This window comes from Astatotilapia calliptera, chromosome 14, assembly GCF_964374335.1.
Source record: "Astatotilapia calliptera chromosome 14, fAstCal68.1, whole genome shotgun sequence".
Taxonomy (NCBI): domain Eukaryota; kingdom Metazoa; phylum Chordata; class Actinopteri; order Cichliformes; family Cichlidae; genus Astatotilapia; species Astatotilapia calliptera.
This window is the reverse complement of record NC_137435.1, coordinates 26,058,727-26,081,402: the sequence shown is the minus strand read 5'-3', so window position 1 is coordinate 26,081,402 and position 22,676 is coordinate 26,058,727. Positions and strand designations below refer to the sequence as shown.

At 41.1% G+C, this 22,676-nt stretch overlaps 1 protein-coding gene across 2 annotated transcripts in view; it reads left to right on the top strand.

The window, feature by feature from the left end:
• The window catches only part of veph1 (ventricular zone expressed PH domain-containing 1), an 87,722-nt gene extending 65,273 nt beyond the window's left edge, over positions 1–22,449 (top strand). The window contains exons 12-15 of one of the 2 annotated variants that reach the window (XM_026191529.2): positions 5,450–5,567; positions 18,116–18,252; positions 20,389–20,442; positions 20,759–22,449. In XM_026191529.2, the coding sequence (XP_026047314.2) occupies positions 5,450–5,567; positions 18,116–18,252; positions 20,389–20,442; positions 20,759–20,941 (492 nt within the window). In that variant the 3' untranslated portion in view covers positions 20,942–22,449. Of the gene's footprint in view, positions 1–5,449; positions 5,568–5,860; positions 6,522–18,115; positions 18,253–20,388; positions 20,443–20,758 lie in introns of those variants that run through there. The other variant, XM_026191532.2, reaches the window with a different exon arrangement.
• The last annotated feature ends 227 nt before the right edge of the window (positions 22,450–22,676 follow it).

The window sequence follows — 22,676 nt, the reverse complement described above, 5'->3', positions numbered from 1 at the left end:
GAGAGGAGGGAGGAAGGCGGGGTACTCGAAGATAAAGATGGGGCCGAGGCTGTGATTAGATAAAGATGCTCGGGGACGAAACAAGGGGAGAGGAGACAGCTGACCTCTGCGTGTGCCCGTGTGAAAGGAGTTTTATAGTCAGGACCCCGGCCTGCCAGACAGAGCCGCAGAGGAAAGTCCGCAGGAACAGAAATAAAGCACGTCCCTGTTTATTGCTTCAGTCCGCCTCTCCTCCACTCCCCCTTCCCAACACTCCCTCTTCTTATCCACTCACCTTTCTCCAGACGTACACTCCCCTCCCTCCTCCTCCTTCCTGCTTCAGTCTCATTCAGTTTTCTCTGCAGAAATTTCACCTTTATTCTTACAACCTCATCAACCACATTTTTTCCCTCCATTTCTGGAGTTAATAACAGTTTGGCTTCTTAAAAAATCTTTTATCATTCCCAGTTTATTAGAATATCTGGATTTATGTTAGAAAAAAATGAATAAGATAAGATTTTAAATGGCAAAAACAACCTTAAGGACGCATTTTGCAGATTTGGTACATTGAGCATTGTTGCAGTTGCCGTCAGCCATGTGCACTGGCAATCTCGAATCTTGATGAAAATATAATTGTAAACTTAAACAAAATGATGAAAGGAGAGAGAGGAATGATAGAGAGAGGTGCACAAAGGGGGTTTAGTGAAATCTCTGCGAGGACAGACAGATTACATTCAGACGCACATAATCCAGCCTTTGTTTCTTCATCTCTTTATTGAATCCACCTTTGGGGGCTTGATGAATCAAACATGGCCATGTTTGTCCACACAAGCTGTTGCCCGGCTGCAAATTCATCTCTCCAACCTCAGCAGCATCAAAGCTCACATTTGAAAACACATACTGGATGTTTGTTCCGTGCATTACGGCCTTTCAGTTGCGATAATTTGATTAGACACATACGCTGGAGTTTAAGGCATTCTTGTAATGGGCTCTGGAAGCAAATACATCTGATCTTACTCATTTTTCTTTGTTGGTCATTCATTTCTTCTTGTATTTTGCAGCAGATGTCGGGTTTGCATTCACTGTTAGACACTGTTGCTCAACCTCTGACTCACAGCCGGTCCTTTTATCTTCTCTCTGCTTCTGTCTCCAGTTGCTGCTTTTCAGAGGTTTGCTGTGTCATCGGTAAACGATGTTAAAGCTATTTCAGTAATTGGCTCCTTGAAGGTCCGTAGAAAAGCTGTTTCTGCTTTTTCTTTTTCACTTGTAAAGCCAACAAAGACGAGATTCAGGTGAGTCTAAACTACGACACGATTCATGAGTCGTTCTGGTTTCTCATCCATCCACAGAACAACACCGTCAGGTCAGGTCAGTTTCATAATTTGCTGGACAAAGGCGGTTTGTGTATTTTTGTCTTTGTACATCACCAATTTGTGATTGAAGTGCAGACTTCCAACTTCAATTCAAGGAATTTTACAATTTGTTGGGGGTTTTTTTGCATTTGCTGTTCAGGATATTTGATATGATTCAAAGTGTTTAATATATTTTAACTATAATTTTAAATATGAGGTCCAAAGAGAGATGTCAGTGCAAGTGAGGCAGGCCATCGTTAGGCCGGAAAAAAAAACAAAATAAACCTGTCAGTGTGATAGAGAGTGAGAACAAAAAAATCCGGACTGACTAAATCTAAAAACAATAAATTCACTGAGCAGCTCAGCAACACCAAAAAATGCCTCAAGTACCACAAAACGCGACCGAAGTGGCCGACAGGATTATTCCCATGGAAAAACAGCTTCACAACATCAAACCAAGTCAAGAACACTCTCGGGGAGGTAAGAGTGTCAAGGTCTATAATTAAGAGATGCCTTCATGAATGTGAAAACAGTGGATTTACAACAAGCTGCAAACCACTGATTACACTCAAGAACAAGAAGGACAAATTAGACAGAAAACACTTTTAAAAAGCCTGCGCAGATCTGAAAGACATAGAAAAGACAAACAAAACCAAGACAAATGGTGAATGATGGGAAGAGAAAACAGGCATGTATGGCTGCCAGTAGAAGGAGGTCACTAGTGTTTATGGATGATGTGACTGCTGATAGAGCAAGATTTGATTTGTAATTGTAATGCATGAACATATATTTTTAATATATAATCAAATGCTACCACAGCCTGATAAGCACTCCTTTTAAAACGGGTGGAGTGGTTCTTTAACTATATTAACATTTGGTAGATAACCCCACCTTTGACGCTATTTAAAGACGGCTGTAAAAAGTCGTGACACCCTCTGTGGGTTTACATTGGAGCCAGTTTGAAGCTCAGAGGTGCAGCTTACTGACATTTCCTGGAAATACTGCCTGGAGCTGCAGATGGCCAACGTTAGATACTTTAGCTAAATCCTGCTAACATATTATAATCAGTTAAAACAATAAACGCTCTCCTATATTTCCAGATAGCAACATATTAGGAACGTATTAGCGTAATTATGAAACACAGTGGAACTACGTGTGGGGGGAAGATGTGCACTGTATTTTCTAACATATTTGGTACCTCTGCAGTGTAGTAGAGTACAAGTATAAAACAGTATATTGCGAAAACAGTCGGGTAACATATTTGTCATACCATTCGACTCTCATCTCCTCGTCTTCTCTTTTATCCTTTCACTAACTTTCTTGTCTTTCGCTCCTGCTTTTCTTTTGCAAATCTTTTTCTGCATTTGTTCATTTTGAAGCTTACATCTCCTGAAGACCACTCGGTCCACTGCACGTTATGAGTATATTAATGTTGGCGTAAACCCACAGATGTTCGGTCTCTCCCAAACCACATATGGTCTGGGTTTATCTGTATCTGCAGGCAAATCCCCTTCATTTTTAGTCATTTAAGTAGTAATAACATAAAAAATCAGATGTGACATCTTTCCTTTTTAACATCAAGGGGGATAAATTAAAACACACTAGTAGCTCAGCACAGTGTAGCTACATTCAGTTTTTTCTTATAGTCATTTAAATCCATCTGCATTTGTTAGCCTGCTTGCTGAAGTCAGAAGTTTTACTGATGATCAGTGTGCAAGAGCTGTTTTTAGAGAAATCCTGGAGCCGCGTGTATGTGGTAGGTTTGTTTCTGGGGTATTTGAACTGTGCAATCATGATAAAAGAGATCTGGGAAACCACATAACAGCACTGCAGAAACATGGTTTTAGTTAAAGATAATGTAAATTTATGGTAAATGTACGGTATATGTAAAAAAACAAAACAAAACTAATGGTAGTGATCGATCATTTTCATGTTTTTCTCCAAGGAAGAAAAAAAGAAATATGTCAAGTGTCACTGAAGTGTGTTTGTGTGAATTCAAAGTGAAGTATAACTCTTACCATGTGCAGGAGGTCTTGTGGGATTTCTGGTGGGGGTCTAGTCTTCCATTGTTTGCTCTTCTGACACAGATGCAAAGTTGATATTTTCAGGATTTTTGTTAAGTAGCTACTTCTTAGAGTTAAGAATCCCTTATGCATGTGTGATTTTGTATTTGCTTATGCCCTGAGCTGTTTAACAACCACAGGAATGTTAGTATAATCTAAATAAAACATAGATATATATAAAAATCCCCCGCTCGCCCCTGCGGGTGGTTCATCCTTCAAGCTCGGGTGCTCTCCCAGGGGCCCGGGGGCTTGAGGGGCCTGCGCAGTGTCTTAGCTGTTCCTAGGACGGCGCTCTTCTAGACAGAGATCTCAAATGTTGTTCCTGGGAGTGGGAACCACTCTTCCCAGCCTGGGGGTGACTGCACCGAGTGCTCCGGTTACCACTGGGACCACTGTTGCCTTCACCTTCCACATCTTCTCGAGTTCTTCTGTGAGCCCTTGGTATTTCTCGAGCTTCTCGTGTTCCTTCTTCCTGACGTTGCTGTCATTCGGTAATTCTGTAAACTCTTTGAAAGGTCTTTTAGTGCTTTTCGTGCAAGGGTCTGTGTGTTGCATGTAAACCACAAAGTGACGAGTATAATAATAACAGCAATCCGGAGCTACGCCAGCAGCTCAGGAAAAGCTCCGGAAAAGTGCAGCAATCAGTGCAAGAATTCTTCCATGAACTTGATCATGATTGTTTTAACCCACTTAAACACATCTTTTAATGAAATGTTTTTTATTCTTTTTTATTAAAAAGAATATATTTAACATTTATGACAGATAGTTAGATAAGTAGATACTTTATGGATCCCACAAAAGAAATTGTTGTTTTATAGCAGCATGATAAAGGATGAAAATAGTACAGTCTACAATAAAGTTAAAGTTACACTCTTATGTATGATTTAATCTCTTTGTTTTTGAGTTACCTCAGTTACAGCTGCTCCGGTCCCTTGATTGATGAGCCAAGAGGTGAACTAGATGGAGAACTGCAAATTGGCTCATTCCATAGCTCTGGATCATGGGGGGGAAATGGAGTTCGTTATGTTAGTTTCAGTTAGGTTTTGTGTGTTTTTGTGGGCTGATCAGCCCTATTTAAGTTTCTTTGTCTCATTTAGGGAGGTCAGTTTGTTTGAGTTGCCAGTATTGTTTGTTGTTAACTTTGAGTAGATTTCTGTTACTTTGACCTCTTTTATGGGCACAAGATTTTGATTTTTTTGTATAATTTAACCACCTTTGTTTTTGGGTTAAATAAAAAAACTTTTTTTCGGGACTTTAACCTGTGCCTGACTTTCTTTCACTCGCTCAATCACAAGGGGTTTTATAACACGAGAGAGTATAAACAGGTATATATACAACAGTGAGAAAAACAAAGAAGTGAAAATTGATTAATTAAATGCATTAATAAATACTATGTAGACTATAAATCTAAGAATGATGTTGTAACTTTCACCTTCCTGTTTTGGCTAAGTCATCTTATGGTCCTCAGCTGGTCCTCGTCCTTTACCTGCTTTCTTCTTTTTAATTCAGCCCGAGCCTAATTTTTGTACGTGTTTTTTTGCCTTTTTCATGCAGATTCCAAAGCTTCCAATGATCCATCTTGGACACCACTCAGTTTTTTCTAATGTTAAATTCTTCTGCTTCAGCACAGATGCCTGATCTCTCCGTGATATTTCTCATTACATAGAGAAATGGGAGCTGAGCTGTCCCGCTGATGTACTCATTCCTTATCTTATCCATCCTGGTCACTCCCAGTATGAACATATGCACCTACAGCTCTGCCTCCTGTCTTTTTGGTATTGCCAACACCTCAAACAATGCATCATAGCATGCCATCTTGTAAATCTACCCTTTCTCACTTGCTGGTATCTCTATGTTACAAATCATCCCTCACACTCCTCTCCACCCGCTCCACCCTGCCCGCATCCTGTTCTTACTCTCTCTTGTGCACTGTCCGCTGCTTTGGATGGAGGCAGTCACTATTGATCACAGCAGATAGAAAGTTTAAATAGGACAGTTTAGTATTTGAGATGCTCAGTTGTTCCATGTATTTGTTTCCTTTCCGTTTGCCTTCAGGACCTGGACAACCTTCAGATCCAGCTAGAAGAGGTGCGCTTCTTCGACTTGTTTGGATACAGTGAGGAGGAAGGAGACTGGCTCTGCTTCATGTGTAACAACCCTGAGAAAGCTACAGGTACACACACGCACACATATATGCACGCTAAGACGGGCACTGAGAATAGAAGGAATGAAGAAATGAGCTCTTCTTATCTGAAAATTGAAGCCCTCCACCTTTATAAACACTTCACTGTACATTTCCGCTCTTGCATATCGTCAAACATTGAAATTACACACTTTGCCTCACACACTTTGTCCTCCTGCGGTTTCCCCTGAATGGCTCCCATCCTTTTCTGTCTTCAGAGGAATGAACAACAACTAAAGTGGGATTTTAAAAGATTGCTTTCTCATTTCATGTCATCTCACCAGCTCTCTTGGGCACAGTTTTCTCTCTCTGGGGAGCTCCATGGGATGTTTTCCCTCAGAATGCCTTCGAGGCACATGACCTTTCCCCGGAAAAGTCAAGGAAAGTGCAGCAGAGAGCAGCTCTTACAAAACAGCTGCCACCCTGATTTAAGCATTTTTAAAGTCACTATAAGCAGTCAGTCACTTCCACCATGACTCAGATGTGATTGCTTTACTTTGGACTGGTGACCTTTCGGTGAGTGCTTTGTGCTGATGAAGTAAGACTTGGAATAAAGATCAAATCTTAAATCACTGTTGGTTTGAAAATTGCAGTGCTTAAAAATGTATAAACCATTCATAGTTTGCTACATTTCTGCATAAATACTACCAGAAAGTCCCAAAATCAAATAAAGAGAAGCCAGTTTAAAGCTAAACTCATTCTACGATCAGGATTTAATGAAAGAGATTCGGGACCATTGCTAACCTCTCCTGGAGTGCTCAAGCAGAGATCCCTCCAGGAGCGAGGCATGTAATCTAGTCACGTAATAGTAGTCGTGTAATAAAGTTTAACTGTAAGATGCTCCATGTGTGCGCGAGTGAGTGAGAGTAACATCAGTGGTATGTAGCCTCATCCGTCTGTGAGAGCGTGGCGATAGATGTAGCTGCAGCGCACAGAATGTGCTTAAGTGAAGTGTGTTCACTTCATCTTAATGGAATGAAGTCCAAGTTGGCCCAGATATGAAAGCAAGTAACGAGCTATGAACCAGGCTAAACGGGTAGGAGCCATCAATCAGACAGAGCATGAAACGTGTTTTAAGCTAAACATTTCTTCGCATTTTTGTAGATGTTTAAATATCATTTATTAAAAATACTGAGGAACTTTTACTTTGTGCCATGCATACATGAGAGATCACTAGGACATTTACTGTTGTATTGTAGCGTTAAATAAATAATTAGAGAATCAGCAGAAAGCCATATTCAAGTTTTGTGAGGTTTTCTTTCGCTTTATCTAATGAGAAAATTCTTATAAAAGGCAGGTATAACTAAAGACGCTGCCTCTGTCTGTGTGTGTGGCAACATCTCAAATAGATGGACTACAGGTCTAGATTGGCTAACCCTAATGTTCAGGCCAGCTGTGGATACTTGGAATAACACACAGATCACAGTCCACTTGGATGTGGCTCTTTATAATAATCAGAAATCAGATGAGATTAATGAGAAGTCTGTTTAAACAAATGATCTTCATACATTTAAGTGGTATTGACATTTATATGGCTCATTTCAAGACTCCTTGATATAAACAATACAGAAGCCAATTGAACTCCATTCTTTGCACTCCGCTGCTAACTGGTGCATTCACTGACCTGGCTGAATGACTGCAAGGAATGGATGGTTACCTTTTTAGACTCGTGCCAGTTTCTCTTCATTACAGGAGGATTTAGAAGGGGAACAGTGATACCCTGTGTCCCTGTGGGGCTCTGTGTGTGTCTGTGTGTGCCTACAGTACTGTGCAAAAGTCCAGAGCCACTCCCAACGTCTTTGTATTTTGCCAGAGTTTGTTCTCATTTTTCAAGTGCTCTTGAGCAGCTGTTCTCCATGTGTTTCGAACTTTTTCTTAGGACATTGGCTGCTTTTTCACTTTGATTCAGTCCAGTCGTTGTAGCATTTGCAGAGAAATGTTTTTTTGGTTTTTTTTAGCCACTTAGCACTGCCCTATGAATCATCATAAAAAAACTCACAGGATGAAGCAGTGTTGTCTACACATAACAGATAACTTAGCAACAACCCATTTTCAAATGGTATCTTTAGGCACTTTGTTACCAGCGGCCTGTCACAACAACATATAACACATGTCCTCATTTATTAAGTTGAATCTACATAAAATGCCAACGATAACAAATGACCAAGCGCAAACACTGTGCTGCTGTACTGAAGAAGATTTTTTCTGACAACTTTTTACTTTTACTTCCTACATTTTTAAACAAATATCTGGACTTTCTAAGTAAAGAGAGTCTGTACTTTGTCAACTCTGCACAATTTAGCAGACATAAAATAGTGTTTTATGTCTGTCAAAATAGTATTTTCAGGGTGTCCTTACAAAAACTAAGGAAACCAGAGAAGTGGAAGACAGAACAGGAGGTAGAAGGCCTAAAAAATTATCTATGGCAGATAGTAGCAGAAGTATCTTAGGTGTAGGGATGGGTACCGGTGTCCGGTGCCATATAAACGGTAGTAACCAGACCGAAAAGCAGCGCACATTTCGGTGCTTTATTTCGGTGCTTTTTTTTCCTGAGCTGTGATACACTTCTAGCCAATCATTTTACGTTTCCGAGGATAGTAGGCGGGGCCAGGTACGTACGTTCTGTTAGAGCAGAGCTACAGATTAAAAATGTCCAAGGCGAAGCGGTCAAAAGTCTGGCTGTACTTCACAGCAAAATATGCAAACTCAGCAGCCTGCAACAAGTGCTTTAAGCTGATACTGTGATACTGTCAAAGGAGGCAACACCTCAAATCCGATGAAACACCTGGCGACGCATAGCGTTTTTTTAAAAGCCGAGAAATGCGCCGTATTTGATAGCTTGCTGTGAGACCTCACATCGAGCACATCTACTGCGGGTGGGTTGCCTGTTATCGGACCCGGAGTTAGCAACATCCCCAAAAACCCGAAGAGGAGAGTCCTGGCCCCTAGCCCTGCCAGTGTAGCAGAAATGATGACGGATGATGATGCAACAGCAGCCATTCTTCTCTGTGTGAGTAGCTTAATGTTGTTCGTGTGTAATTTACGTTGAGTAGGCTAACCATGTTATTACATTAATGCATGTAAGGTGAACTAGCAAACATCATCATAGCTACATGCGGCTGTCCTCTTGTTTGATGGCAGATGCTCCCTTCACCCTGGCCAAAAAGGCTAAAATGACCAAAGAAAAAGTGGAAAACAGTTAAACATGAGAGGTTTTTGGACAAAGTTTGTGTTTTTTCCATTGTTTAAGCACTGCTTCCAGCCAAGAGTGATGCCATATATGCCCCATAGCTGCAGAAAAGGCTAACATTGTTATCTTTTTACAAAAAACCAGCTGAACATGAGAGGTTTTTGGACCAATTTTGTGTTCTCCATTCTTTAAGCACCGGTTCGAGCACCGTTTGAGCACCGGCACTGTTTCAAAAGTACCGATTTGGCACCGGTATCGGATAAAACCTAAACGATACCCATCCCTACTTAAGTGTCCATAAGATATTAAGATACTGTTAAATGTCTTTATGTCCTTAAGAAATAGGGGGAAAAATCCAACAAAGACCACCAGAATTGGACTCAGTGGCAGGGTGGCTGTGAGGAAAAAGGGAGAAAAGTCTGAAGTACAGCAAATTAGACAAGAACTGGACTGAAAATCAGTAGCAGCAAGTCTGATGAATCCAGATTTAAAATTCTTGGTTCAAATCCTCATCGATATCTTATCGAAACTGATAGAATTATGAATGCAGAAAAGTACCATCAGATTTTGATCCACCATACGATACCAGCTGGAAAACATCTGATATCTAACAGCTTCATTTTCCAGCACAACAGTGATCCCAAATGCACTGCCAATGCAGTAAAAGCATATCTTTATATGATTGTAGGGTCTTTATGTTCCAATATAAAGGACCTTGAGGTGACTATTGGCACTATATGAATTGAATTGAGTTGAAAACACACAATGGCACTTATCAGTCATGGATCGGCCTCCCAGAGTCTGGACCTCAACATTACTGTAGCATGCACATTAATCTCATGTCGACAGAGAACATAAATGCAGCCAACATCCAGAGAAGAGCTTTGAATGTCCTTCAAGGAGCCTGGAGAAATATTCCTGAAGACTGCTTAAAGAAATATTCAGACTGTGTTGAAGAGTAAAGGTGGTCATACATACTTTCAGTCCTGTTTGAATTGTATGGACTCTGTTTTTTGTCTTTCAGTCTGTATTTTGATGAATATTTGCACATGATTCAATAAATCGCTGCACCTGTGTCACATTCCCCTGACAAAATATAAAGAAGTGAGGTGTATAACAAGACTTTTGGACTACACCATACTGTGTATATATATATACATGTTTCTTCTATGCATGGCTGTCTTGATCAGACTTGGACAGATGTTATAGTTTTTGTTTTCTAACAGTCCTTTTAGAAAGAGTATATTACGTTGAATAAAAGTACATTTTTTAAATAAAATGATTGACACCAAGCCCTGCGGCAGATTGGCGACCTGTCCAGGGGGAGCTCTGCTTCTCGCCCTAAGACAGCTGGGATAGGCTCCAGCACCCTTGAGATCCTGAAAAGGATAAGCGGAAGAGGATGGATGGATGGATGATAGACACCACCTTTACAGATTTTTTGCACCTTGCATTTATTTCAGATAATTTAGTTTGTTGTCAAAGCGGTATTACATCTACCTGATGAGTACAAATCTGCCCAAATGACTCTTTTGTATTTAAACAGTTCAGTTAACCCAGCACATTATTATGGCACCTGGCTCTGATTAAAACACACAACAGATAAAAATCAGAACATGTACATTACTGATTACTGAGGACACTTGTTTGTTAAATTTAAAACAACCGAGTCAGAGAGAGAAGTGGCAAAGGAACCAAGGGTATCAGCTAATAGGCCCCGGGGGATATGGTTGCCAAACACCACAATTTCCGTTTTCTTTTCATTCAGGATAAGGGAGTTGCCCGAAAGCCATTCTCTGACTTCTCCCATGCACTCGAGGAAGCAGTGCAACGACGGAGCAATGTCGTCATGATCTAACTGAAAATATATTTTTATATCGTCGGCATAGATGTGACGAGAAATCTTATATTTTTTAAATTAAGCCTAGGGGGAGCATGTATAATGAGAATAGCATTAAAAACAAAACAAAACTAGATCCTCATTTTGAGTTTTGAGCCTCGGACTGGTACCGGTCCGAGGCCTGGGGGTTGGGGACCGCTGATTTAGGACATTCTTTGCCTTATATTTCTTTTCCAGTTTAATACCACAAATCTTTTAATCCAGAGCACTGTTGTTGGAATACACAAAGCATGGAGTTTTGATCTGTCTTGCAGAATTCGGAAAGGAATTCCCAAAAGAAGGTGCAATCTGATTGGCAGAATTTCCCGCTCCTAAACCTGTATGCATCATATCATTCACCAATGATGGTGCCTTCATAGATGTCCACGTTGCATGCCATGTGCTTCAGTATGTTCAAAGCATGTCGCTGGCAACAAATTCAAAGTGGCTTTTTTGATATTTATTCTCTAATTTTTAGGTAAATATAGAATTTTTAGTAATGAAGTAATTAAGAAATTATTGTATTCTGTTGTTTATACTTAATGCAGTGTTACCATTTTTTTCAATATGGGTTGTAATATGTAGCTACTGAAATAGTTTTTTTGAAAAGCCAAACTGTTGCCCAATTCAGGTCATTTTAGCAGAAAATGACCTGAATTGCTTCATTCAGTATGGAACAAATGCAAGATTTATTGCACTTGTTCTGTACTGGAAATGATTGCATTTATGCAGCCAGACTGGATTTACAGGAAATGTATTTCGCGGCTTTAGTCATGGCAGTACAGTTCATGGCACATGAACATGTTTTCACGTAAAGGAACGTGGTCATAAAACAAGACTGCAATAACGTATTCAAGGCCAAGACGGAAACTCAGAACCATCCCCTGGGAACTTAGTTGTCCAACTGAAAGCTGTCCAGTTTTTTAGCTGAAGTTACAGTAAATGACAGAAATACACTCAACTCATCTCCCTGAAAAAACTGGAATATTTTACTTTTAGATGGCTTTTTTTTTCCACATGTCCGTTCACATATTTACATGTATGCATGCTGTTCATATAGCAAGCGGCACCCAGCCAAGATTTGACTTTATAATACTTTATATGGTTGTGCTACAATGATTAAAAAATTAATTAATTAAAAGAACTTGCTGACTTGGCCAGAGTAGACTCAGAGGTTACACACACACACACACACACACACACACACACACACACACAGAGAGAGAACTTGTTTCATTTTTTAAAGCTAAAAAGGAAAAGCGCTTTTCACTTCAACTTATTATGGAGTGCAGCCCGTGGTTGGTACAACTCCATAATACTTTATGATATACTGTTGAGTTCAACTACTGGAATGTCTTTGAAGTGTGCGTTAATGACCAGTTCAGTGTGTGTGTGTGCGTGTATGTGTGGACATGCCTGAATACGGCACATACCAAGTGTGTCCTCTTATCCTGCGCTCCCTGGGCTGTTCAGTATTTTCACTTGGACAACATGCTGTTGCACTCACTTAACTGGCAAGCAGCAGAAGAGAAAGGGGAATAAAAATATATGGTGATTACATCAGTTTTCTCTCCACGTGTGGATTTGAGCACATTTGGTAATCTCGGGAAGACAAATCGACTTCTTTCAAAAATATGGAAAGCCCCATCTAAGTGTCATCCTCCCACATTCAATCAGCGAAGACAGAAATTTTCATCTCATTTTCTGGAAAAGAGAGACGTTCATCACACTGTGAAATTTTGAGTGTCATTGCTATAAATGGAATTTTGAGGCTTAGTGAAAGTTTGTCAAATCAAGGCAGCATTTCTCAAGGGTGCAACTGGAGGTTCTGGTGACATCATAGGGCGAGATTAGGGAAGCATGTTAGCTAATACATATGTGGCTGTCATGGCCTTTGTACATGTGTGGCATCATTTATGCAGCTCTACTGCAACACTTTCCAGCTTATATTTCTTCTCTTATTTAAAACTTTACTACATAAGGATATATTTTTGGCGACCGTGGCTCAGGGGGTTGGGAAGTGTATCTGTAACCGGAAGGTCGCCGGTTCGATCCCCGGGCTCTCTGTCGTGGTCGTTGTGTCCTTGGGCAAGACACTTTACCCTACCGCCTACTGGTGTTGGCCAGAGGGGCCGATGGCGCGATATTGCAGCCTCGCTTCTGTCAGTCTGCCCCAGGGCAGCTGTGGCTACAACCGTAGCTTGCCTCCACCAGTGTGTGAATGTGAGAGTGAATGAATAGTGGTATTGTAAAGCGCTTTGGGTGCCTTGAAAAGCGCTTTATAAATCCAATCCATTATTATTATTATTTTTGGAATTTAATCTTGCTCTTTTTTAATGTTGTCCCTAAGGTTTCCAGTAAAGGTTGAGTCAGTCACCGAGATTTTTTCTGGAAGCAGTTTTGAAACCATCAATTGGATTTGGCAGCAGAATCAATGACAATGGCACATCAGAACAAAATGAAGTACGATCTATGTGTAACAGGACACTTGTAGGTAGGGTATGGCATTAGGTTTGGTGAAGCCTGATTTGGAAACGGTGCTAGTGGTGCATGTATATACTACATTATGTTATATGCAGTCCTGTGAATAACTAAGTACACACTTACTGCTTCCACAGGAATTTAAAAAGGTAAAATTCGACCATACAGTGATCAGAAAAACTGCAAAAACCCAAGAGCTACATCTCAGACTCTACAGGCCTCAGTTCACTGTTAAATATTAAAGTTCATGACAGTATCATTAAGAGGCTGGGAGACTTCTGGACCACAGTTCTTTAGACAGATAAGATCAAAGTGGAGATGTTTGACAGTTACACACAGCAACATGTTTGGAAAAACCAAACACATCATGTCAGCACAAAAACCTCACAACAACTGTCATACACTGTGGTGGAGAGGTGATGATGTTCTGTAGCCACAGGACCCGGGCACCTTGCTGTCATTGAATCGACCACGAACTCCTCTGTGTACCAAAGTATTCTAAACTCAAATGTGAGGCCATCTGTCTGACAGATAAAGCTTTGATGCGTCATGCAATCATGCAGTGATTCCAAGGACGTCAGCAAATCTACAACAGAATGACTGAGAAAGAAAAGAATCAAGTCAATGTGCAGACGTCAACCCGACTGGGACAATCCGGTCGTTAACTGATGATGTGACGAATCCTACTTCCGGGCCTAAAGTAGTCTGTGTTTAATATGGCTTTTGTGTTGTTAACATGTTTAATGTTATGTATTTTCTTCTATTTAATCTCAAAAATCTCCTAAAACAGTCGGTGATCATTGTTGACCTCCCTTGGCTTTTATTACCACTAATGATTTATTTAAGCTCAATTTTTAAAACCTTATGATGTAACTACAGCCCAGCCCATGCAGCAGTATATGAATGACTAACCTCGTATTGTGGATGGATTATCTCAGTTGTTCTCCTGGCTGAAATTTGGTCCTTTTACAGCATCCTGCCATGCGATTACATTTGTTCCTGACCACCGAGAACACTCACATTAACTTTTATCGAGTGGAAAAAAAGTTAGCTTGCTTATATTATGCTAACATAGCTGTGTCGCTAGCGGTCACGTAGCACATCATTATATACCAGCTAGCCAAACTTCAGTAACCCTACAAACGTCACTGCTGTTTAGTTTTCTGTCTTCATTTATGTTGGAAGTGATAACAGAGCTGTACGTTTTAATTTGTTTCCAAAACCCCGCAGTCAGGACATGCTATATTGTATTTAGATAGAAGCTAGCGAGCTAACTCCCTGCTAACTTCTAACTCCGTTAAATGTCATAAATTCCGTTTTCATGGCTGCCTGGATGTTAAACTCAATTGTTACACCTGGTAGAGCAGAACGCTGATCATTTTATTAAAGATGAAAGACTTTAGACAGTTTTTCAACTCTCAGTAATGCCATAGTGATCGCTTGATATATGGACCTGCAGCGGAGTTTAGGCCCAGACATGGCTAGTGACGTCAGACTGAACAACCGGATAATAGCTGAATCGAACTTCTGCAGTGAGTCTGTGCATTAACCTATTCATAACTGCCACCAAGGTGCCATCACTGCTAGCATTCATGCTTGCATTTTACATGTTAATGATCACGACTGACATGACCATGACCGATAGAAACAAATACAAATGCTGGGCTCAGCTTTGTTGTTGACTTTTAAAAAATAAATAAATAAAAAATCCACTTCTTTGTGCATCTTTTCCAGGGATTTTCTTACATCCCTGAGATGTAAGAAAATCATGGGACATGGCCTGGAGACATGACCTTAGGAATAGTCCTCATTTTGACTAAATGATTCTTCTTCTTCTACCGATCCATTCAAAAACTGTGGCGAAAATGTAGCTGGAAATGCAAGGGAGGAATCGATGGTACTGAAAAGAGGAATTGCAATGTCCACATGACATGTAGATACATCTGTAGGCAGGTGCACGTCAGATTATGGTGCAGGTCACATTGTAGGGGGATTTGGGGTATAATCTAGATTTAACACCAAAATATAAAGCTCCAGTAAGAGAGCTGCGCATAAACCAATGCACCCAGACTTCAATAAACTGAAGCGACGCTGTAAAGAGAAGCTGGACAAAATTGCTCCACAACAATGCAAGAGACCGATAAACTCTTACAGAAAACGATTACTCAAGTCATCGTTGCTAAAAGTGGTTCTACAAGCTACCGAATCACAGGACATTTTTCACTTGACCGCACTGAGTCCTGTGAAATCTTTATTTTTCTCTGTGTGCCACGTAGCGTTTGTCTCTGGACTCTGTAACCACCTCTGTGTTTACAGTTTGTGTAATGCCTGGTTGCTTCACGAGAATAGAACGTGCTGAAAGTTTTGTCTCTACTTGCACCATTGTTGTTGTTTTCTTTTCTCTCTTTTTTTTTTTAACTCACCCTTGCTCGAATTTCCAGGAACCACTAGTGATATCATTTTCCATGGAAATTATATTTAAACCATAAGAAGACATTTGTGGTTGGTGATACAGCTTTAAATTATTATACAATAAGTTAGTAATAATATATAATAATTTAAAGCCTTCTAATAGGGTCACTTACATGGAGACTGAATTGCTAACATCACAGTGAGTAATTTGAGATTTTGCGTTTGTGTTCAGGATACGTGTCCCTGCTCTACTCACACCTAATATTGAGTTGATCGTGTGGTCGTGAAGCCAAGAACAGCAAACCATCAAAGTATCAAGCAGTTACACGTTATAAAAGCTAACTCCAGAGCTTGTAGAGGGTTTCTTTTAATATATATGTCTAGGCCTGAGGGAGAAATTAGGGTTGTTTGTAGGAGATGTTTCTGGAAATCATTTGGGTTGGAGACATGACTCATTTCCCATTTTTGAAATCCTGTCACTCCCATAACATTGCAGTCATTGATCAAGAGCCATATGCAGAGGGGGTCTTGTCAGGTTTGGCACTAAAATGGGTGATCTGACCACACATGGAAAGCAAACTAAACAACAGCTCCATGCAAAACCTTCCTGTTTCTGCACATTACTGTGGACCTTTTGTATTTGCTTATGATTTAGTGTATGTGTGTGTGTGTTTTATTAGCTGTGTCTTTGCTCGTTTGACATCAGCGTGTCTCCGATGAAAGACTGAAAGCCACTGCGCACGCCTGGGGCGGACAACAAAGGTTACCATTCCAGGTGTCTACATCAAAGCGAAGTGATGAGACACGAGGATTTATGCATCAAAGGACTTTTTAAAAATCAAAATATTTGTTAGATGAAGCACTCAGCCTAGTTGCCCACAGTGGCAGGACTGCAGTAATCGGTGTTCCACAGCCCTGCGTAACAGTGTGTTTCTATATTGTTGTGCTGTCATAAATCATTTTCATTATTTTGTTTATAAATTGTCAAAACATACTATTAAATACCAGTAAAAAGTTATCACGCCTGAAATAATGTGTTTAAAATGCTGTCTTTGGTTTCTCTGTTGTCCATAAAAGGAAAGGAAATAATGTGGAAACAGAAAAGCAGCAAAGAAGCCCCTCTTTCTGCTCTCCTCTCTTCTGATTTGGGGTTGCCATGACCTTTCGTGGTGTGTTTGGTTTGGTTTCAAACCCCTTTGGGAGTCATCTGCTCAGCATGGAGGCCACACTCCAAACACTGATCAGATTGCCTAATCTGTTTTTAACCACGATATGGCGGATACAAAGGGCTGCTCTGTTCGCTCCTCTTTCTCTCTAAACTGGCGCCAAACCTGAACATGCCAAAACATGCCCACGGAGCGCTTAGAGTACACAGGAACTGTTTGCACACATGCGCTGCAGGCGCGAACACTTCGAGACATTATGCAGTGCATTATGACACTGATGTCTGATTTAGTCAGGTTGGGATTGAAACGGTCTTTAACCTGCCAGGTCATTTTCTCACAGCAACACAATATCCGTTATGTGTCAGTTCCAATTTAACTTCCTGGAAACCTGCAGGAAAGCTGCACGATGCAGGGAACGGTTGTGATTGGTATTTGAAGGCACTTGATTCGGGAGCACTTCCTGTTGCACTATTATAATGCTCATTTAATAGTGGGAAGCTGAACTCGTGATTAAAATGCATGGTGGAGGCTCTATCATGGTTTGCGGCTGCATTTCAGCCAGTGGTGTTTGGGATCGTGTCAAAACTCTTGAAATTAAGAATGCTGAAAAGCACCATCAGATTCTGATCCACTGTCTAATACCATCTAGAAAATGTTTGATTGGTAACAGCTTCATTTTTCAGCATGATAATGATCCCAAACGTACTGACAATGTGATAAAAACATACCTTAATAGAAAAACACGATCAGTCATAAACAGGCCTCCCCAGAGCCCGGACCTCAACATTGTTGAAGCAGTGTGGGACCATCTTAACAGAACAAAAAGCAGCCAGCGTCTAAAGAAAAGCTTTGAATTTCCTTCAAGAAGTCTAAAGAACTATTCGTGAAGACTGCTTACAAGAAACCACACCTAAGAGAGTTCAGACTTTGCTGAAGTCACATCAAATATTGACTTTTAAGCTTGTTAGAATTGTACACTGTGTTTATGCCTTATATAATGCAATTCCATGTATGTTTGCACACCCAAATCCTTTTGCACAGTACTTGAGAGTCATAGAAGATGGAGACAGAAACAGAAAGAAAGAAATCAGTTGGATTTTAGCTTGAATGTGTGGACTCCATCAGCTGTAGCAGCTGGCTGGTAACCCATACCGACCTCTGCATGACTTATTAGACGGACAAGCTTTCTCTAACATCTCTTACCTGCTGACAGCATAGGTCACGAACTTGGTGCTTTTTTTTTTACCTGATTGAAGCATTGATTCTGCTTTACCAGCTTGTGAGGACATCAGAGTGACCGACATGTTAGGTTAATTGCAAAGTATAATAAGTATAATATCTTGTTAATTAATTAATTAATTTTTTTCATTCTTTCCTTTACGTTTGTCATGTGTTTGTGTGCTATCTATAGTCGTAAACCAGGAGGGACAGCCTTTGATCGAGGGGAAGCTGAAAGAGAAACAGGTTCGCTGGAAGTTCATTAAGCGCTGGAAAACCCGCTACTTCACCTTGGCGGGAAATCAGCTCCTTTTCCGGAGAGGCAAATCGGTAGGTAGACACTGAAAATGAACCCTAACACATAAACATACACCTACGCATGGTCCCGTCCTCTCGCTTATAAAGCTGTCAGTAATCTTACTATGTCTCGTGTGATTTAAATCATGATGAAACTGTATGAAACAGTGGAAATGGCACCTCAGCAGGAGCATCTGATGAATCCAGCTATAACAAATCTTGGCCCTGCTAAGGACTCTTGGGGGAGGGGCGGGACTCGCAAAGACAAAGTGTGATGCTACAAAAACATGACTTACTTGCAGAAATGGTTATGCACAAGTAGCTCAAGGAGAAAGAGCCTTGAACGTGAAATACTGACTCTCATCTGAGTAAACGTGATCTCTCCCTCCTTGCTTTATCAAACACAGTTTATGGCAGTCATCTGCACAGGAGAAACTGTTATAGGGATCGAGTGTCATCTGGACTTTAGTCAGTGTTGTGTCTAAAATAGCAGCTCTCCAAATTAGAGGACAGCATAGAGGAGTTTATGGAAACAGGGGAATATTCATCTCTCTCCTGCTTCTTTTTGTTTTTTCCCTAACTTTAAACAAAAGTCTTTGTGCTCGGATCCAGATGGTAATGGAGTCTGCTGTTTTGCAGCCACCGCAGATTGGGAAGGTTTTGTGTCTTTGTTCTCAGAGCCCTGTCTGTCTCTGCCAGCAGGTTCTGGAGGTGGTTGGCATGTTGTGAAAGACGTTTTTTCCTGACGAGAACCAAAAAATATTTCCTTCGTACTGAACGATCAGGCAGCTTTGACTGTCAGACATGCATCGTACTCTGGTGCACAAGTAAAAGGAACAAGAAACCCCCCCAACATTTTTACATATAGGTTATGTGTGAGTCTGTGGCTCCACAGTGTAGTGGTTGACACGTGAAAAACCCCTATTTTGAAACTGGGGTGAAGGCATAAATTGCATCAGGAAATCTGTGGCAACGAAAAGGAAGCAGCCGGAAGGAAGAAACTGGTTATAGTGGATTTGAAGTGTGCATACTCTGTCACATCCTAAAATGCATTCATGGCCCAACAGCTGGGATGTGTGGAGGTTAAGCACATAGGTTCGTGTATCTCACACCTCATCCAGTTTACCTTTTGCCGTCTTTTCTGCAGCCAAAATTCATCAGTCGTGTTTTATATGAAGTCCACATCAACCTTTTAGAACAGAACCTCCAGTTCCTCATGTGTCACCTGGTACTCTGATCAGCCACTGATCCCGAGTCTCTCTGTAAGCCAGACTGATCATGTGAAAGCTGACGTTGTTGCACAAATTAACATGTCTATATACCTCCAAAAACAGCTGCGAGATGAAAATGTAGGTAAAAATTAGGTACAGCCTCAATTTTGCAACAACGACATTTCTGCTGATACAGAGAAAAAAATTGTGAAGTAAGTTTCATTCATGCTTACAGCTCACAGTCAGCAGTATTTCCTAATCTGGAAAAACATGTCACGTGGCTGCCTTCTTAACTTAACACTACACCTATGTACTAGATATTTATAGCATGAAGATACATGGCTTCTTGAAATAGAGTAAACCTAATGCAATGTTTAAAATCTGCTGATTCTGAGGTCAGATGTGAACTTTTTTCCAGATTTAGTTGATTTTAAATTCCTCCGTATGGCTCAGATCAATCAAATGTCTGTTTGAATCCCCAGCAGAAAACACAGCCTGTGAACATGTCGACCCCAATAGCTTTTCAGCTCTCTCTCACACACACACACACACACACACTAAAGAAAGGATGTGGTAACTTGCCATGAGTCTGCACCCATATTTGGTTAAGTGGTTGTAACCGCTTAACCAAATATGGGGGTAAGAAGACATGGCTGTGTTGCAATATGCACACAAACTTACCAGCTCATACAATTCAAATGGCCCTTACGGTAGGTGGGTAAAATACAGAAAGGAGGGGACTGAGGAGTGGGAGGACTGTAGAAATTCCAGTGCTTTCTGTTGCAGGAGGAGAGCTGGCCACTTCTACCTACCGGCAACCTCGCGAATCACCTCTTACTAGCAGGATGTGTTTGATCGTTACAGATGAATTAAAGCACTTTGAAATCAGTTTCTGATTCTTTGTGATTCTTTTATCTCCTAGTAAAGTATTTAAAGTCACTGTGTGTCCTCCCCACAGAAGGATGAGCTGGATGACATCCCGATTGAGCTGAGCAAGGTGCAAAGCGTCAAGGTGACTGCCATCATCCCTCAGAACGCTTCCATCACTTACCCATATCCTCACCACTGATCACCATCAGCGCTACTTACACCTCTGTCAGTTTGAAGCTAATATATCATCTGACCTAAAGGTCTAAACTCTTCCCAGGATTCAGAGCTAAGCAGATCAGCTTGACAAGGATAAATAAGCTACTATAAATATGATAGAAGAAACCAACATGAAGCCAAAACACATTTTTTTTAAAAAGACAGCAGCTCTCCTCCAAACGAGCTAGATGATGAAGTCATCTTGTCTATTAATCTTCCCCACCCACTTGTTCTGTTTGCAGGTGGTAGCCAAGAAGCGTCGGGACCGGGGTCTGCCGCGCGCCTTCGAGATCTTCACCGACAGTAAAACGTACGTGCTGAAGGCTCAGGATGAGAAACACGCTGAAGAGTGGCTGCAGTGCATTAACGTGGCTGTGGCTCAGGCCAAAGAGAGGGAGAACAGAGAGACCACCACCTACCTGTGAGAGCGGCACCGACCGAGACGGCGGCGGGGACGCGAACGCGCAGCCAAACATACGCTGACTTCCACATGTAGGATATTTGTTTCTTGTAAGCATTTACAAGACGGGGGGATAAAAAAAACCCCAGCAGGTGACTCTGAGAAGAAAAACTAAGCGCACTGCTAGTAACTTGTCAATAGCACCACCAGCTCTGTCTTCAGTCGTAGTAATGATGGAGCGCAAATAAGAAAAAGGATTTTTAGACATTAAACCAGCAATAAAAGACTAATGAAGGATGGTTACGTATCAAAAACACGACTCCCTGTATTTACCATTACGTTTAACCAACCTGCCCGTGTGCCATGCTTCTCGGCACGTAGGCCGCCATCAGCGATAGCAAATGTTTGCTTTACGTGTTCAGATGTCACCTGACTTTTCCGCTTTGCTCCTACAAGCAAACGAAGCAGGCATCAGTGGGAAGTTGGGATTTCTCCGTTTAATGACACATTTAGAGTCCAGAGTAGTATTCAACAATAAAGACTTCATCAAAGCAAAGACCTCATAAGGAGTTGTAGCAATAATGAGACTGAACAGTTCCTCTGGAAAGCAGGAAGGATGAAAAACGAGCCTAATGGACAGCAGATGGGGAGCACATTGGATACTGGAATTGTGTGTGTGTGTGTGTGTGTGTGTGTGTGTGTGTGTGTGTGTGTGTGTGTGTGTGTGTGTGTGTGTGTGTGTGTGAAAGAGAGAGTGAGTGATCTTAAAGGAATAGTTCAGCACTTTGCGATATATGCAGTCACCTTCCTGCCAAGAACTGGAAGAGATGATTCAGGCTGCTTTCATGTAGCTGTGTGAGTCAAGTGAAATGAAGCTAAAGCTTAGTGTAAAGACTGGAATTTGAGTTTGACTAGTCTGGCTATGACTAACTCCTGGTAAGGGGGTGGCAGCCGGGGACAGCATATTTCCTCAAATGTCAAACAGGGCCAATAATAGGATATGTTTAACTCATTTTGTGTCATGTATCCTGCTGTATTCTGTTTTTTTCATCACTAACCGGGTTTTTCCTAGCTTAAACGGGTCGGGAGCAGCGTCAGCACAGCTGTTGCCTAATAGTGGAGTTTGGATCACAGGTTTCTAAGAAATCACTGAAGCAAATGAGTGGTTTCCTTGTGGATTTAGAAAGGTTGCCAGTTGAGTCACACTGATTTTCGATGACTCTGCGAGAGAGAGAGTGGAGGTGAGCTGGCTTACTTTAGAACAGGCCTGTTCCTCGGGTTTGGGTTTAAAAGCTTGTGTGATTTTATTATTTTATTTTGGGGGGAAATGTGTCATTAGATTTTTATTTTTCTCCCTGAAAATTGAGACAGATGGATGAAGAAAGAGTGAAGACGTGAGTGTTTAAATTGGCTCTAACTGATAGTGTGCACCAGTTGAACTTTGACAGACAGGTATTCACTCTCTCTACCCACAGGTGAATGCTGCCTTAGCACTTTTTGAAGTTATATGTAACATTAAAGCTGCTAAAGGTGGTCTTAATTTGAACTCGTTTGACAGACGAGCTCTCTCTCGTCGGTCTTTTGGCTAAACCCCTGTCAGCTGTGTAAATGCAGCCATAACACAGCCTTTCCCACCAGGTCAGGTTACCCGTTTGTACTTTTAGCTGTCCCTGTTACCCCCACCACCACACACACAGCAGAGCTGACCTGCATCTGCTTACAAATCATATTATTTACATCATGTCTCTCCCTCACATTTT